The sequence below is a fragment of the Leptopilina heterotoma genome, unplaced genomic scaffold (genome assembly GCF_015476425.1).
Source record: "Leptopilina heterotoma isolate Lh14 unplaced genomic scaffold, ASM1547642v1 Lhet_212, whole genome shotgun sequence".
Classification (NCBI taxonomy): Eukaryota; Metazoa; Arthropoda; class Insecta; order Hymenoptera; family Figitidae; genus Leptopilina; species Leptopilina heterotoma.
Window position 1 is genome coordinate 180,725 of NW_025110930.1, and position 18,898 is coordinate 199,622.

At 29.6% G+C, this 18,898-nt stretch overlaps 2 protein-coding genes across 3 annotated transcripts in view; one reads left to right on the forward strand and one right to left on the reverse strand.

Moving 5' to 3' along the window:
- Positions 1-15,533, reverse strand: part of LOC122501573 (protein Wnt-10a) — a 38,883-nt gene extending 23,350 nt beyond the window's left edge. Inside the window, exon 1 of the mRNA XM_043611136.1 lies at positions 14,245-15,533. Within this exon, the coding sequence (XP_043467071.1) occupies positions 14,245-14,354 (110 nt within the window). The 5' untranslated portion in view covers positions 14,355-15,533. The remainder of the gene's footprint in view (positions 1-14,244) is intronic.
- LOC122501574 overlaps positions 1-18,898 on the forward strand; it is a 134,023-nt gene that overhangs the window by 76,284 nt on the left and 38,841 nt on the right. The window lies entirely within an intron of this gene.

Sequence of the window (18,898 nt, forward strand, 5' to 3'; positions counted from 1 at the left end):
TTAAATACTTTTTTTAACCGAGCTATTTCTACCACTCGGTTAAACGCAATTTTTCTCAGTGTAGTAAGATCCTGAATAGACGCCCTTTCTTTTAGTGAGGCGCAAACTAGGAAAATTAGTCAGGACCCGTCTAACTTCGTCACGCTTGAAATATCAGGTGATGATGTGGAAAGATAGAGAGGCTCCAACTAGATCGCCCTGTCACTGCCTGAATAGAAAAGCAGAATGTGGGGATTTAACTACACGGAGAGAGAATATATATTAAATTTTGTAAAAATATTTTCAAATTGGGGAAAAAGTGCAACAAAGCGAAATTTTGATATAGAAAATACTAAACTTTAAAAAAAGTTTTGTGAAATTTATTAAAGTTATATTAGAATTTAATTAATATTCTTGATATTTGATATAATTATACTAAATTTCACAAAAGTTTTTTTAAAGTTTAGTATTTTTTATATCAAAATTTCGCTTTGTCGCACTTTTTCCCCAATTTGAAAATATTTTTACAAAATTTAATATATATTCTCTCTCCGTGTAGAGGGCCTCTCTTTAGTTTGTCACTGAACAAACACACATGTAAACAACACTGTTTCAACCAATCAACCTGTCACTATCTTAACACTAACACTAACTCGCACGATGTGAATCTACTTTCTCATCCTCCTTATATACTAAACAGAACATTTCTTTACCGCTTACGAGAAATAGTGAAATATTTTGAAATTTAAAAATCTCAAATATTTTTGCCCAACTATTTTTCATATTTTTAATAGTATAGTCGACTCTCGATAATTCGAAGTTGAAGGGACTGAGAAAAAACTTCGAATTACCAAGAGTTTCGATTTACTGAGAGGTTCAAATTAAGAGACTTTAGATTTGAACTACTGAAAGTAAAAACACAGGTTCATATGTAATTAGTGTCGTATATTTTATAAATTAAAGGTTTGTGGTCAAAACAAAATTAAAACATTAATTTTTTAAAAGAAATCTGTTATTTTTTTTTTTTTTGCTTACATACTCTAAGTTTAGTCTGATCAAGATTTTTTTCAAGTCGTAATTTAGTTAAATGATGAACTTGCTGCTTCGAATTGTCGCGTGGTGAGAAATTGAAACTTCGAATTACCGCGTGTTTCGTTCAGGACTGCCTTAAATTTTACTTCGAATTACTGAGTGTACCAATTACAATGCAAAAATTGGGATTTGTCAATGAAATTGAAAATTATTTTATATACCTAATAGGGACATAAATAGATACCAGACAGGTTTCCCTATTTAGACAAAAAGGGCATTCTAGTCAGAGCCTGATCGAAATATTTAATAGGGGCATAAATAGACTCAGTTAGATTTCCCTATTTGGAAAAAAGGCATTTTAGTCAGCGCCCTATTATCACCTATCTAGACATCACTAGTGTGGTTGAACTCACTAATTCCTCATCATTGCCCTTCATCAAATAAGGCCAAGTCGGTCAATTTCAACACGGGGGGGGCAACTTCACGTAGCCCCCCACTATTGAAAAAATGGATTTATAATTACAGTTCTGAGAAGTTTTAAGAGAGTTCTAGAGTTCCCTACAGTTTATTTGAATAGTTCTGATAATCCGAAGTCATAAAAAAATAATTGAAAACACGAGAATTTTTCAAAAAGACTAATGTTTTACGTTACAAGAGTTCTGATCAGAGTTCTGTCAGCCCCTAATAGTGTTCGATAAAAAAACACTAAAAACAATTATTTCAAAACCTAAAAACAACTGAACTACAAGACTTTAAAGTTTAAAAAAAATTTGTTTTTTATGAATTGAGAGTTCAATGAGTTCTGATCAGAGTTCTGTGAGTCCCCCATCGAGATCGATAAATAACTCTTATACAATTTTTTTTAAAACCTACAAACTACTCAACTACATAACTTTGAAGTATAAAAAAAAATTCGTTTTGATAAATTGAAAGTTCTATGAGTTCCGGTCAGAGTATTGTGAGCCCCCAATAGTGTCCGATAAAAAACACTAATAAGAATTTTTTAAAAAACTAAAAACTACTGAACTACAAAACTTTGAAGTTTAAAAAAATTGTTTTTGAATAATTGAATATGTTCAAACTCTCAGTCATGTAAAGTTGGCACTACTTTTTCGAAAAATTAAAATTTTGACAAGAGTTCTGGGCACTTTAGCAACAGTTCTAAAGTTCTATAACGATTATTTAAATAATGAAAGGAAATGAAATTATCATTCGGCAATTAAATATTAAAGGTGAAAGAAGTTAACAATTTTCTGAATCAATTTTATAAATAAATATCTTAAATAAATCTCTTGATAAGCTCATGGGTTTCATATGTATCGACAGCACAGCTGCCCTAATACAGAAACCTGCTTAAACTGAAAAATATTTTCGAAATTAATTAATAATTTCAAAATTATCAAAGAACTCAAAAAGAAACGGTAGCATGGTGGGATACGAGCCCACGACCTTTTTATTGCCGTTAGACAGTTCTGACCACTGAGCTACATGCCCCCGAGATTCTCAAAGTCAGAACTGTCTAACGGCAATAAAAAGGTCGTTGGCTCGTATCCCACCATGCTACCGTTTTTTTCTGAGTTCTTTGATAATTTTGAAATTATTAATTAATTTCGAAAATATTTTTCAGATTAAGCAGGTTTCTGTATTAGGGCAGCTGTGCTGTCGATACATATGAAACCCATGAGCTTATCAAGATATTTATTTAAGATATTTATTTGTGAAATTGATTCGGAAAATTGTTAACTTCTTTCACCTTTAAGGTTATTTAAATAGTTCTGATGATTAACAATAAAAAACATAGTACTAACTTTGCATAGCACTATAATTTTTGCAAGAAAGAATTCTGACCTAATATTCTGAAAGAGAATAAAGAGTTTCTAGAGTTCTCTACTAAAAAAAAGAGTTTTGCAAAATTTCAAAAGTTATTAAAAAATGTTATAAAAACTCAGACCCAATGGGAAATTGCCAATGGTCACCATAATTTCCGAATGTAAGTCTGTCGATTTCAATGTTCTTTGAAGCAAATTAAAGGTAATAAAATTTCCCAAACAAAAGTATTTACAACATTTTTTAATTCGACTGACGGATTAGGAGCTATCTATTAATTTATTTTGAATTTCTCATTATTTCAAACAAAATTTTAGAAAATTATTCACTTTTTCGGTTAATTACGTCATAAAAAACGCGTTTACTTCGGGTCTTCTTTTTTTGTCGTCACAGTACTATTTCTTAGGGAGAAAATAAGCTGTGCCGATTAAAATTTCTGCATTTTTACTTAAGTAGTTATATCTTCTATATTTTCAGTTCAATTTTCTAAAATTTTGTTTAAAATAATAAAAAATTCCAAATAAATTTATAGATAGCTCCTGAACCGTCAGTAGAATTAAAAAATGTTGTAAATACTTTTTTATGGGAAATTTAATTACCTTTAATTTGCTTCAAAGAACATTGAAATCGATAGACTACATTCGGAAATAATGGTAAATTAGTGAATCCACTTTTTGTCGAAACTTAAAAAATTGAAATTAAAAATTTGAAAGTTGAAACTAAAAAAATTGAAATATCTCGAAAACTGTTCTACTTTCTTAATGTCTGACTTCATATTCAGATTCGGGAGCAAATTTTACATAAGAAATGACAGTGAAATGCAGCGGATCAAAATCTTTGTAAACTATAATAGTGTTTTACTTCTTTTTTGAAATAAAAAATTGAAATTCAACTTTTCCCCTGACAGTTTATGAAGACTGTCTGATTGTTACAGTTAAATATTATTATATCATTTAAAATATCGATTAAATAATTTCTTTTAAATTAATATAATATAGTTTCCCGTGTAGAAATAGAAACATGGTAGTCATACGGTCCTGATCCGGTTAAAAAGGGGCTCTGAATTTGAATCGAAAAACTTTTTCTGATCAAGTCCTAAAGTGGTGTTTAAAAAAAGGTCAAATCAGGTTGTGATCAGGGTCTTAGTTATGATACATTAAGAAATTTTATGTGCAGATAAAATTTATTTCTGTCATTTACCTGGAACCTGATCAAGCCCTGATCAGGGCCAAACCACAAATAGAATTTATTTAAGGCATCTTCTGCCAGGTTTTTAACAAATATAATATTTAGCTACTCAGCCTGCTGGATAATAAAAATGACAATTATCCACTGTAGAAGAAACATTCCAACAATAGATGAAATTATATTTTTTACAATAAGCTCATAAATTTTAAAGCCACTTATGAGTTTATTGTTCGTTAAATTACATTACGAATTTGAGTATATCAGAATCACTTTTATGATTAGAACTTTTTAATAGATAGTATGTTTTACATTTCAAGCGACCTTCAAACTTTTGTTACCCATTGTTAGGCAGTCTCCCCTGCAGTATAGCTGAGTCTAGAGTAAGAGAAGGTGCGCACTGATGTTCATAGCTATAGGTATATTATAGCAAGCTTTTATATAGCTATATGAACATTGGTGCGCACCCTCTCTCTCTCTCTCTCTCTCTCTATATATATATATATATATATATATATATATATATATATATATATAGCTAGAAGAAAAAATTCTATCTTGATTTTTCGTTTTTAAAAAAGTTGCGGACTTTTTTTTAATAAAAACTTGAGTAAAATTTTTGAAATTTAATTTTTAATTTTTACTTCTAAATCCATAAAAACGTGCATTGTACCTACCCTATTAAAAATACCCGCATGGGATCCTACATGGGATCTTACGTGGGTTCTTATACAAAAACCTGTATAAAATCCCAGATCCCACGTAAGAATCCACATGGGATCCCATATAAAAACACATGTATATTTGGGACACGATTTGAAACAGGAATTCATGTGGGAATTTGAGTTTGTGTATCTACATAAAAATCCACATGAATTCCTATGTGAGAATACATAAAGGATTCCATAAAGGATTCCATTAAGGATTTCATATGGGATTTCATATGGGATTTCATATGGGTTTTCATGTTTCATATATAAGATTTCACATAGGATTTCACAAAAGATTTGATATGTGTTTACATTAGGGATCCATTGTGAGAATTTTCAAAGGATTAAAAATTATTTAATTAAAAATTAAATAATAAATTGTATTAGCATTTCAAATCATCAGTAAGAAAAAAAATTCGATAATTTGTAATTTCCTGTTATTTCCCGCATATGAAACCATATGGGATCTCACGTAGGATTTTACATAGGAATGAAAATTATATGAAATCCCAGGTGAGATCGTATATTATTTCCCATGTAATTTTCCACATGGGATCTTACATAGGATCTCACGTGGTTTTTTTTATTAATGATACAGGATACCACAGTTCATATACTTTCACCGCCAGGTGGCGAGAGCGACTTCTCCCCCTGTTAACATGATTTTTTAACACTATATAACTGAGAGTTTATAGCTCAGAAGAAGTGTTTCAAATTATCGAATTTTTTTTCTTCCTGATGATTTGAAATGCTAATACAATTTATTATTTAATTTTTAATTAAATAATTTTTAATCCTTTGAAAATTCTCACAATGGATCCCTAATGTAATCACATATCAAATCTTTTGTGAAATCCTATGTGAAATCTTATATATGAAACATGAAAACCCATATGAAATCCCATATGAAATCCTTTATGGAATCCTTTATGTATTCTCACATAGGACTTCATGTGGATTTTTATGTAGATACACAAACTCAAATTCCTACATGAATTCCTGTTTCAAATCGTGTCCCAAATATACATGTGTTTTTATATGGGATCCCATGTGGATTTTTACGTGAGATCTGGGATTTTATACAGGTTTTTGTATAAGAACCCACGTAAGATCCCACGTAGGATCCCATGTGGGTATTTTCAATAGGGTATACACAATATTTTGTGACATACACACACACTCATACACATACACACATACATCTGGACATTTGCTCAGAATTTAATATATATATTATATATATATTCTAAATGAAAATGAGTCCATATAACCATCTTTTGAAAAATTGAAAATCGTCACGAATGCAAAGCTTCCTCATGAGGAAGCAAAATGAAATAAAATGGTTTAACCTATATGCATATTTCAAATTTTTAATAAATAAAATAAACTTTTAGAAATTAATGATTAAAAATTATAGTTTTTATTTCATTAGAAGTAAAAGATTAAAAAAAGCGTGTAAACCAAATACACAAATTGAATATATATTTGAGAACCTGCATGTTCATTTAAGTTATATGTATATACTTATATATATATATACTCTCGCTATATATATACTACTATATGCAACTGTATGCATGATAACGAACTTCACTGAAAGCATGCTGTTTCATTTTTTTATGTATGGGTGATTTTTCAGGAAGTGGTCACATTTGAAAATAGTTCTTTTTTAAAAAATTTTAAAAATCAAATTTTTTCATACCTTTTTCTTTAATTATCATTAGATTAATTGTTAAATTAATCAATAAGTATTCGAGTTTAAATTTATTTTTTAACCTAAGCTTTAAGTTGTACTTGAACAAAGAAAAAAGAAACATGAGTTTACAAACCGCAAAGAAAATTGTTTATCGTAGGGGAGAGTGGGCTACATTGAACCAGTGAACCGCGTTTGTACTTTCGGTATACGTGTGTTAGAAAAAATAGTATGTGCAACTCGGGAGGAAAATTGATTTCCACTCGTTGAAAATCATCAATTTCCCTCCCTTGATGCACAATCTACTATTCTTATTCAATATATGTGACCTGGACAGTGAAAAGGGACCTTACGTGCGAAAACAAGTTTTCGAAAAAACAGCAGTTAAAGTTTAACTTAGAAAAACCCTTGTAACTTTTTTAAATATTAATATTTTTCAATCAATTTAGGCTTATTTTCTTCACCGTGGATCACAGTATCAAAATAAAAAACATACAAGTAATGAATTTTTTTTTTAATAATTGTTTATATAAATTAATAACAAACTCCCCAAACATAAGAAAAATAATCAAAAAGTTTTCTAAATAGCAACAATAAGTATAAATAAGTGACACATGTTTGTAAGGGTTTTCGAGGCCACTGATTACGAATATGATGTTAAATTGACAATTTGACAGCTGTCAACTTCTCTAAAAAGTGGTCGTTTTTATAAAAAAGACAGTAATAAGGTTTTTGAGGTCGTTGATTACGAATATGATATCAAATTTGAATTTTAACTGTTGACAGTTGTCAAAGAAACTGTCAACTTTTCAGAATAATAAAAAATTATCGTCTTCGTTATTTTAATTTGTATAATAACAGAAAATTAATTTTTTTCGTATTTTTACTCTTGTTTCTTTTGACTTTCAAGAAAAAATTTTTAACACTTCTAATCAACTTATGACTTTTTGGTTTTCACCATCTTAAAGAGCGTTTCAAACTCTATCCGAATCAACAAAAAAGTAAAAAATGATTTTTTGACACGTAAGGTCCTTTTTCATAGACCAGGTCACATATAAGTTAGTATTATCGAAACAGACTATGTCCAAAAATTTCCGGCACGTAGATTTATTATTTACAAAGAAAAACTGAAAAAATTGTTTTTCACGTACAAAACAAAAACTTTGGTGGAATTATAATGACGTGTTTTTTATTGAAATAGGAAGTTTTAAAAATTAGGAAACTTGTGACTTATTTCTCTTAGGGTGTCAACTTCAAGATTCCCATGTGATAAAGAATTTTAAGTCTTACATAAATTTATTATAAACCATTTTTGTTGTGAATGTCATGTGTATACAGCTAGTGAGCCAGGCAGTGAAACAGGTTAGAAAAAATTTAAATTTTATTATGTAGGGTCATTTGGGGTAAATGTAAACGGAATATGGGGCCGTCCATAAACCACGTGGACAATTTTTCACCAATTTTTGACCCCCCCGCCCCCCGTTGTGGACAGTCGTGGACATTTGTGAAACCCCCTCCCCCCTATACAATTGTCCACGTGGATATTGCAAATTAAAAAAATAAGTTTTTTTTACTCCTGTATGTTAAAAAATAAAAAAGATTATTTTTGAACATATTTCAAAGCAAGAATGTCAGTAAAGTCAGGGAAATGTCAGGAAAAAATTTTTTGTCAGGGAAATTAAGAAAATTGTGACTTTTTTCGACTCATTTAAAATAATTGCGACAAAATACCACAATTTTTAGTAAAAAAAAAGTACAAGTTATTTTGATTTTTATAATGCGAAAAATAACTATAAACAAATCTTTTTGAATAGTTGAAATTTTGTAAAATTTAATTGAAAATAATTAATTTATTTCAAGTCTTTTGTTACAATTTTTGTAGAATAAAAAATTTTTAAAGGTACATTTAAAAATGAAATTTAATGAAAATTAGCTTCTAATTTTTTAAAATTCAATATTCTCAATTACATATTTTCAAAAATTCAAATATATACAAAAAAATAACATTTTAAAATGATTTTTAACATTTTAGAGGAAACAATCATGTTAAAAATTTTTGATTAAAATTTATCAATCAAATTCAAAAATAATTTGAAAATATAACAGAATTTTAGAAGAACTTTCGGAAAATTATTCAAATTAATTGATTCAGAGGCGAAGGTTTAGTTGCCCAGTAAAAAGAAGTATTGGAAGAGAGCGAATAGTATTGGCGGTGAGTTTCTGCCAAAACGTTTTCGCGTGAAAACCGTATTGGCAGAAACTCACCGACAATACTATTCGCTCTCTTTCAATACTTTTTTTTACTGGGTGGAAATTGTAGAAAATAATTGAATTCAGGAAGGGTTATAATTGTCATTTTAAAAAATAATTAAAATCATAAATTTTACTCATTTTCCGTAAACATTCATATTTTCCTGTAAAAAGAATTTTGTCAGGGAAATTAATTTTAATATCAGTAAATTGTCAGGGAAATTGATTAACTGAAACTTATGATCATCCTGATTAAGCTTAAGATATCTTTGATTATATGTCCACGTTGACATTTGCTTTAACACCCCCCCTCCCCTTCGTGGACAAACGTGGACTTTTGATTCACCCCCCCCCCCCCCGCCCCCAAATGTGTCCACGTGGTTTATGGACGGCCCCTATCTATTTTTCACGAAAAACATTAGTTTTTTTTGTTACAAGGTAAAACGGACGGATTTCTTTTGCATGAAGTTGTTACTAGAGTTCTCTAGAAAAATTTTATAAGGTACAAAAACATATTGATGCACCTAAATCGACTAAAACTGACTGTTTACATTTACCCCGAGATTTTGAAATTTTCCTAAAATTCGGGGTAAATGTAAACACCACTGTAGTTAAGCGAGGTTTAAGAAACAAGTTATTTCAAGTATACTACTGTTTTAAGGGATGGAAAAACTGATAAAAATTCTTCGTAGATGTATAGTAAATCAACCAGTTGACTGATAATGTATCATATAAAATAATCAATCAACCATTACAAAATTAGTAATGTAAAAACTTGAATAACTTGAACAAATTTTAATAGATTTTCATTCAACTTGGTAAAAAGAAGTTTTTAAGGTTGCAGAATTAGAATCTAAAATCGAATTTTTAAATTTCAAAATGGTGGATCCCATATGGCGGATGAACCTAAAAATAATATCTTTAAAAATTGATTAAATTTGCTTCAATCTGGCTACTAGGGGGTTTTTGAGGTCGCTGAATACGAATTTGACGTCAAATTTTAAATTTTCAAAATGGGCGGATCTAATATGGCGAATAAACCTAAAAATATTTTTAAAAATTGATCAAATTTAAAAAAAAATTTTTTTTTTTTAATAAAATTTTTTTTAAAAAAGCTTTTACGTCCGAGTTGGTTTTTCAATTAATAGGTTTTATTTATTGTTGTTTCTAAATATTATTTAACGTCTTTGTGTATTCAATTTGTATTGTTTTAATGTTTCTAAATTTTTATTTATTTTCTTAGTAATTCTGTTTTGTATTTTTAATTTTTATTTTATATTTTGTTTTTCTGTATTATTTTTTAGACTCCCTGAAGAGGAAATCGTATTGATTTCGAAACTTTGGAGTAATTTTTGCATTAAAAACCACTTGTCCGAATGTATTCGTGTAAAAATTTTATTTTACCTATTAATTGATCAAATTTTTTTTTTTAAAGAAGACCTAATTTTCTTTTCTATGTAATTTTACATTGCCAATGTAATGAAGTTGTGAAATAAAAGCAAATTTATTCAATTATTTTCTTTTAAAATGTAGTTCAAGTTCTGTTTACATTTACCCCGAGTTTTCGAATTTTCGGGGTAAATGTAAACACTTAATTATTTATTAACTAAATTGACGAAAATCAAAAATCAAAGTCAATTTTTGTTAGGGCATTAAGGGGCCATTCATAAATTACGTAACGCTTTTTTTGGTCATTTTAGACCCCCCCCCCTCCCCCATGTAACAAACTTTTACATACATTAGCGCCATTTTTATAATGAGTGTAACAAATATCTTGACCCTCCCTACCCCCTGAAGCGTTACGTAATTTATGAACGGACCCTTAATAAGGAAGAATTACATATTTTTGTTTGATTTTTAAATTTATTTTTATGCAAATGCGAGAAGAAATACTGAAACAGTAAAACTTTGATTTTCAATCTTTTTTGCATTAAAAAATAACTTACACTTTTTTTTGGCATTGCAATTGGCATTGCCAATTGTCAAAATAAAATATTGGCAATATTCAGAACATCTTGTAGGTCAGCTGAGGTAAAAATATTGACGTCGTACTTATTTTTAAATTTGTAAATTTAGCTGAAACATCTACTGTTTACATTTACCCCAAATGACCCTAATCATAATAATTTGTGTTTGTAACATGCGTGTATTAACTAAAGGAGTATTACAGTTTTATTTTGATACAAAAAACTAATAAAAATTTGTAAAATTTAATTGGTTCTAGGACTTTATAAAAAACGCGGTTCAATGTAGCCCACTCTTCTCTAAACGTATACGTTTATTTAATAAAATAAAACATCCTTTAGTATTTGTATGCAGGTTAGCTGCATAGTTTTGAAAATTGATCATTTTGAGTGAAACCGCAGTTTCTATATACCAGGTAATAACAATGTGCAACTGAAAAACAATTATTATTATAGTTTTATGTTCAATGTCGTATTTTTTTCAAATTATTCATACTCATAATGATAGAATGCACAAGGGCTTTTAAGAAAAATTTCAAAGAAAAAATACAATTTTTGTCATTTCTATTTAAGAGATAATGATTGTAACTGTAATAATTTTTAGCAAACACCGAAACAATGCCTAGGACCTATATACCAGGAATTGACTATAGGTTTCCTATAGTTACGAGAGGAACCCACTATATTTATTTATTTATTTATTTACACTTGTCTATTGAACAAAGATTCTTACAAGGGGAGTTTGAATTAATAAAAACAAAAAAAAAAGATAAAAGGTAAAAATCTATACATACAGAGACTCAGCAATTAGTTGCGTCCATCCTTATTCTTTAAAATTGGTAAAAACATATTCAGAAATTTTTTAATAATAGATAGGCTCGACGACGACAAAATATCTAACCATCAGCGCTTTGATGGGTCGATTCCTAAGTTTAATGGAAAGGCCGAATCTCTCACACAATGACATGCCGTACAATCTTCTATTAAATGATGTGGACTTTCGAATTCTTCGTAACAATATTTGCACAAATTCTCCGCATTAAATTCATATTTTACTGAGCCACAAACAATTCTAGTGACATACTTATTCGTTAAGCGAATCTGCGCAAATATTCTCTTATAAAATAGACTCAGTCTAGCCAACAAATAAAACTGCGTGAGGAACCCACTATACAGAATCCTATTAGTCAAAGTAATAAGATTCAAGCATAGTTAAAGTTACTGGGAAAATTAGTCAAATTGGCTAGGACAATAATATTAAATTTAGACTGTGTATCATAATTATTTGAAGTTCTTAATCAAATTATTATTATCCAGTAAAGGAGAAAAAGTAAATATAATTAAAAAAAATAATTAATTATTATATTGAACATATTTATAACTGCGACTTTGTAATTATATGCTTTGGAATTACTTTAAACTTATGAGATAAATATTTAACGCTGGGGGACGCGAACACCTGAACCTAACGAATATCCACTTTCAAAGCCGGAACAATATTATAATTCATTTCAATTATTAATAAAAACGACACATTCGAACAACAATGTTACTTTTTATTTTTTAAAAAAGTCCAAAGTCGTTTTTATTAATAATTTACTTATTCTCGGACGTTAAAATTCTATAATAATTCATTTCCAATGAAAATGCAGTACAGTCAGGTCCCCATACTGTTAGATTCCAAACTGTTATGTCCTCAGTAGTGTTATGTTTTTGCATAACCTCCAAATTCAGAACTGTTAGGTGACGTCACGTTACGTCACCAATTTTCAGGGCTGTATTCCTAAGCCCAAAGAAAAGGGGGCATATACTTCTAGGCCAAACTTGAGGTGTATATATTTACGTTCCTGAAAGGTGCGCAGTAGGCATACTTTGAGCACATAACAGAGCTGAGTCTGGAGGAGTGGGAAATTTCTGGAAATGTAACAGTATGGGGACCCGACTGTATTATATACTTAAATAACGGATTATGTTTTATACAATTTAAAGTAGGCAATTTTACCTGCTTGTCAAGAACTATTAATTTTTAATTATTTATGCCGTTAAAAGTAAATATGTATATTGAAATGCAAACACTCAAACCCAGTGTAGAAATTTAACCATGGCCCTAATCGGGGCCAGATCTTTTGATCATTCTGTAGGCCATAAAATGTCAAGAAACACCTTCCCAGATCGGGCACAAGTCTGGCCAGACTTGGGCCCGATCTGGGAAGGTGTTTCATGCCATGTTATGGCCTAAATAATCCCGTGTAGAAATTGCCATGTTATGGCCTACAGAATGATCAAAAGATCTGGCCCCGATTAGGGCCATGGTTAAATTTCTACACGGGATATTTAGGCCATAACAAAATTATGTAGAAATTGCCATATTATGGCACGGGACATATTAGCACACGGGACATAGTGCTTAGAATTCTAAAAAATTTTGTCACCACTTTGCGTAAAAATTTATACGGTTTTAATTGAATATCATGAGCTGTATACGCATAATTTTATTCGTTTGGATGATTTTCTACTCTCTAAATCTGAATCAGTGAAATTCCACTCAAGGTCAGTGCGAAATTTGACTGCGAATCGGTGTCTCTATTCTCGCAATTTGAATAAGTGAAATTTCACTGAAGATCAGTTAAAAATGATTGAAATTTCAGTAATTTTTCACTGATTGGCTAATTAAAAAATTACTGAAAATTTCATGTATTTTTTAATTGTCTAGTCAGTGAAAAATGACTGAAATTTCAATCATTTTTAACTTATCTTCAGTTAAATTTTACTGATTCAGTTTTAGAGAGTATTAGGAACATAAAGAAATGTCCACTCCATGTTAAAATTTCACAATAATAGTAAAGGAATATTAATAAATGATACCATGCAGCACTATATTGATTAATATTCTCTTATTGTGGAATATTATCTGGGACGAGCATTTTAATTTGACTAGAAAATCACTGTAATAATATTCCGAACTAATATTAGTTGTAATAATGGTAATGTGACGATTTAAACGCCAGTGATAGCCCAGTAACTTTGCCGTTAAACGGCTGAGATTATAGGACCCATATGTTGGGTCGCACAGAAAGAAGATTTATAATAATAATTAATCTGCACAAGCACCTTTTAAATGTAAACTAATATCACTAAAGTGCACTGTTAAAAATCGGACTTGAACTTTACACCAAACAGATTGAATCGATGTTGTTTCAATCCCGCAAGTGAAATCTGAATCTAAATCTGAATGAGAGAAAATTTCACTGAATTGAAATCAGTGAAATTTTCACTGATTCAGATTTAGAGTATGTGAATGCTTGCATTTCATTGGTTTAAAGTTTGCAGTCAATCCAATCATATGATAGTATTCACACTTTTTGAAATTGAAGCAATATATTTTTCAATCTTTAGGTGTAAAGTTGGAGTTCGATAGCATCGAAAATTAAGATTCCATCTTCGGGCATATCGCACTTAGGGAAATGTTAAACAGTTTTGTCTTAATCAGTTAGGTATGAATGAATATTTTAAAATTGAAAAAAACTGTGGAGAATATGATTATTCGTGAAGAAAGAATTGCGTATGATTTAAAAAGATTAAAAGATGTAAAATAAAAACTTACTGATAATGGTTAAAGAAGATTGTAATTAGAAAAATCACAGAAATGAAGTTGGTGATATGTGTCTGTTCTAGTCCAATTGGAACTTGTCGTTGGAATGAAAACGGAGGCATTCTGTCATTGCCTCGACTAGTCTCCTCGTGGGCGCTCCTCCTCAATACACAGTTTGTCCACTTTGAAAAACTAGTCGACGTTGCAACATCCCCTTGTTTTGGCCAGGGGACTGTGTACCCCTAACACCCAAATGGAAAGACCCTTCGTTCAAGATATCTCTGCTTGTTCTTGCTGACGTCCTACCCTTTTTCACTATTTCCACTTCTCTTCTTTCGTCTCTACTTGGTGTTTTTAATCTTCTATATACGCTTCTTAGACTTGCAGAATACAGCCGAGCGGTCTCTCTGATCAGAGGACTGGCACGCGTCGAGTATGTACTTCTCCTTGCTGGAGGCACCGGCGTACCGACTTTGACGTTCGACAAGTTCGAAAGAGGCTTGGCGTAATTCAGCGGGTGCATCCGTCGTTTCGAGAGATATTCAATTCAATCCAAAATACGAGCAAAGCACCAAACTTGAATTATTTCCACTAAGCGTTCTTCTCGCTTCTTTGTCAAAAATATCTCTAATAACTTTCACGACTTTTAATATTGATACATATAGTTTTAGTTCATCCATCGTAATACTTTTATTCAGAAAAATTTAGAACTGATTAAAAATTCAGGTTTATAGCAAAATTTCAAAACCGTAATTAAATTTTCAAAACAGCATTTTCTTTATCTTTTCTTTCTTGTTGCTGATGTATTTATTGCTACACTAGAATATATTGCACAAATAGTAAAAAATTTTCTGATAAACAAACTTATAACCACTACATTGAAAGATTGGAGCCATTTTTCATTTCCTTTTATTTTTAACGAACATCTTAAAGATTCACCACCCTGCAGTTCTCGTTATATAGACTCCTGCATATTTTTTTTAGAAATAAACATTTATTTATTGAGAATAAAGTAATATTAATTAAATGTAAAAAGAATGTATTTACATTTTAAAACACTATTAGGGAAGGAGGGTAGTAACTTGCATCTATGTATTTTTGTAGAAACTATAAATTCTTGACCTTTTTCTTTATTTACGAAGAAAGGCAACATTCTCCTGATTAATTTCTACACTTTCCAAATTCGCTGATTTGACAATAGTGAAAAAATATGGATCCCCTGATTTATTGGAATAATAAACCGATTGAATGTTAGAAATAAGTTGGAAATCCTTCACGAGAATACTTCCGGTGTGCGCGCGTTCGCGTCCAAGTGTCAGACTCAAATAAAATAAGTCGCCCTCAGGGATCTACTCCTACTCTTCTTTCTCAACCTCCGCCTTCTTTCTTCTCCTCCAACTTCTTTCACTCCGCCTCCTTAGATACTTTCAAAATTCTCAATAAAGTTTTCATCAATCCCTTTGCCTTCGATTAATCAACAAATAATTATAATTATGGCTAACTCTACATTAATAAGCAAGTCCATCAACATTTACACTATTTTAAAAAGAGAGTGTATTAGCATTAAAAAACGATTTGCATCTGCTAATTTAACGAGAATATCTGCGATTGTTGTTTGTGAAGCGTTATGATGAAATCTGATTACACTGCTATCTAGACAGAACGACGGAATATCAGACCGATTCATTCGGCTGTGATAAACTCGATGCGCAGTGCGCATTAGAGGCGCTCACCTCTCATAGGATGAAAGAGATAGGGAGAGACAGAGAGTGGAAACTTGAAGGAACCAACCCCTGCGAAAGGTATATGTGAATACTTGTTTTTATTTCTCTATTGTTGTTTTAATCAACATTATACGCGCTTAAAGTGCGCGTGAAAATATGGAATAAAAGAAGATTATATTTCAGCAGCTTACATCTTATTCTTTTTATGTGACACAAAGGCAAATGTAGTTTTTGGTTTTGTTAAGCTCATCAATTGCATGTGTTAAAAAGTAATTTCAAATTTACGTGTTACATATAAATATGTCGTAGCCTTTTAGTGAAATCTGACATATCACGAAATGTCTAGACGTTTTATGAAGCGCTGCTACATATAGTGAAATAAATGTTAATTTCAATATGTGTCTAAAACTTTTAAACATTTCATGAAATGCAAGTGCTAATTATGCACTTAGTGTAATGACATAAAATTGCATTATTAATTTGTCTGCTATTAGAATGCATTTCATGAAATGACTAAGTCTTATTAAGCTGATAACGAAATTTATAAAATACAATAATGTTTATTAAGTGGTTACATGGGTCGAAACGTCCAGAAAATGTATGTTTTTTTAATAATTTTTTTTCATCAAATAAATAAATTTTTTATTCGAACACACTGACATCTGAAAGTACACTATAAAATAAATAAGTTAAAAAATATTAATCTATGTTAGTTTTTACTTATTAGTGTTTATTTATTACTGCAGGAGAAACTATTATGGCATCTGCTTTTACACAAAAAATTCATTTTTTTACACTTGCGTATGGACAATTCCACGAAAGATTTTCCTATGACCTTTAAAATTCGGTTGAATATATTTTTTCCTTAATCTGTATAGAAAAATTTGAGATACGTATTTTTTTATTTTTATATAATCGTCCAAATTTTCGAGTTATGAATTTTCGAAATTTTGGATTTGTAACTGTAGACATATTTTCAGTAGCTTATATGTCTGAAAATATTGAGTTTAGCAAAAACTTGTCACAGAATGAAAGTTTTACAGCTTGTCAACAAATTTATGTCATGAGATTAATATCAGTGTTGATATCTAATTTGAACATTTGTTTTTATTGTATAAATGTATGTAGGTAAGTAAACTGTGTTAATAAAATTATTATACACATAGGATATATTAATTTCTATTTTTATTAAATAGAGAGGATTATATTAATTCATAAAACTTATGAAACCTTTTTAAGTTTAAAGAAAATGTTTCGTGTTTAACTAAATTTTACTCCACTGACGAACAATAGTGACTTGTAAGTGACTCATTAAAAGATTTATGTAAATTAATTTTAAATGAATTATATTAAATTCATTTAAATTTATCAATATATACAATAAAATGTTTTTATTAACATTCTGTTTATGTATTTGACGCGAACTATGATCTCTGAATATAAATATTTTCAGAATTAGCAAAAAGTACTCTAAAGTATTTTATTACGAACTTGTTTAATTGCAAATAAACATTTTTAAAATTATTAAAATATATTATATTCTTTTATTTATAATTAGAATCCAGTTTTTATACATTCTAAGTTTTTTTAAATATTTGTTTATAAATCAAATATCCCACAAATATCATACCAGGGATATATAAAATATTTTTTGTATATCTGTGGAATATCTATAATTTTTTCGATATATCCCAGGGATATCTATTTGCTGTACGGGCTTAACCTAGTAAAGTTAATTAGGATTCTCAGTAAATTCAACCATAGTTTCACTGGTCAATTCCACAAATCCAAACTTTGTAAAAGTAATACTCGCTGCATTCCCTGGTCAAATAGATTAGGATAATTAGTTATTTTGAAAATTTTCTGAACTGCGCATGCGTATATTTATTTTTTGAGAGTATTCAGCTCTGTCTTTTATGATTGATCCTTTGATTATTTCGTAAAACGACTTTTATATTCGTCAATCGTAGTTATTTTTTGTGCAAAAAATATGTTTTCTGCGTATTTCACATTTGCCGTTTTCATCGAGTAAATCGAAACAGATAATTAAAAAACCGCTGCCAAGTTGTATACGTTTTTTATAATTTTGGTGCTCATTTCATGAACACTTTGCTTCCTCATAGAGATAATAATAATAGAAATGTATTTTTAAATACCCTACAAGATAGTTATAATATTTTAATAGTTAAACAAACATTTTCAAACAAAAAAGTTGAAAAAATGTCATTTTCCACAATTTTTGGTTTTTAAAATACCAATAATTTCGAAATTTATTATCGAATTAGGTTCAAAAATAGGTCAATCAAAGCGTTTTTTAATGCTCTACAAGTTGGTAACGATAATTTTAAAGTTACTTTTACATTTTCAACAAAATTTTTTAAAAAGTCTTATTTTCCAAAATTTTTTATTCTTAAAAATCTAATGTCTCCGGTTAATATGGACGAAAAATGTTCAATTAGGGCTCAAAAGATGCGTCTAAAAAAACTCTACAAAATTATGGAAAAAAATTTATAGGTGTCCTAACATTTTTTTAAAGTTATGGGCAAAAAACTTTTTTTTTGAAAAATTAAAAATAAAAAAAAAATTTAGTTAAACTTTATTAATCTATCACAAAGTAGGTATTCTCACTTTATGTCCGCAGGTGAGATCTACAATTTAAAAAAAAATTCAAACCAATAGCTCTTGATAATTTCGAGATATTTATGAAAATATGATGTTTACACACACACACACACACACACACACACACACACACACGTAATGACATTTTTTAAAAATGTCATTTTTGAACTCCTGAGGTCAAATAACATAAAGATATGTCAAAAAATCGAACTCAAAAAATTTTGGTATTACAATACTTCCTCTATGAGGAAGTAATTAAGCTAATATACATTTTTGATTATTTAATTCGACCAAACTTTATAGATAACCTAACAAGTCTG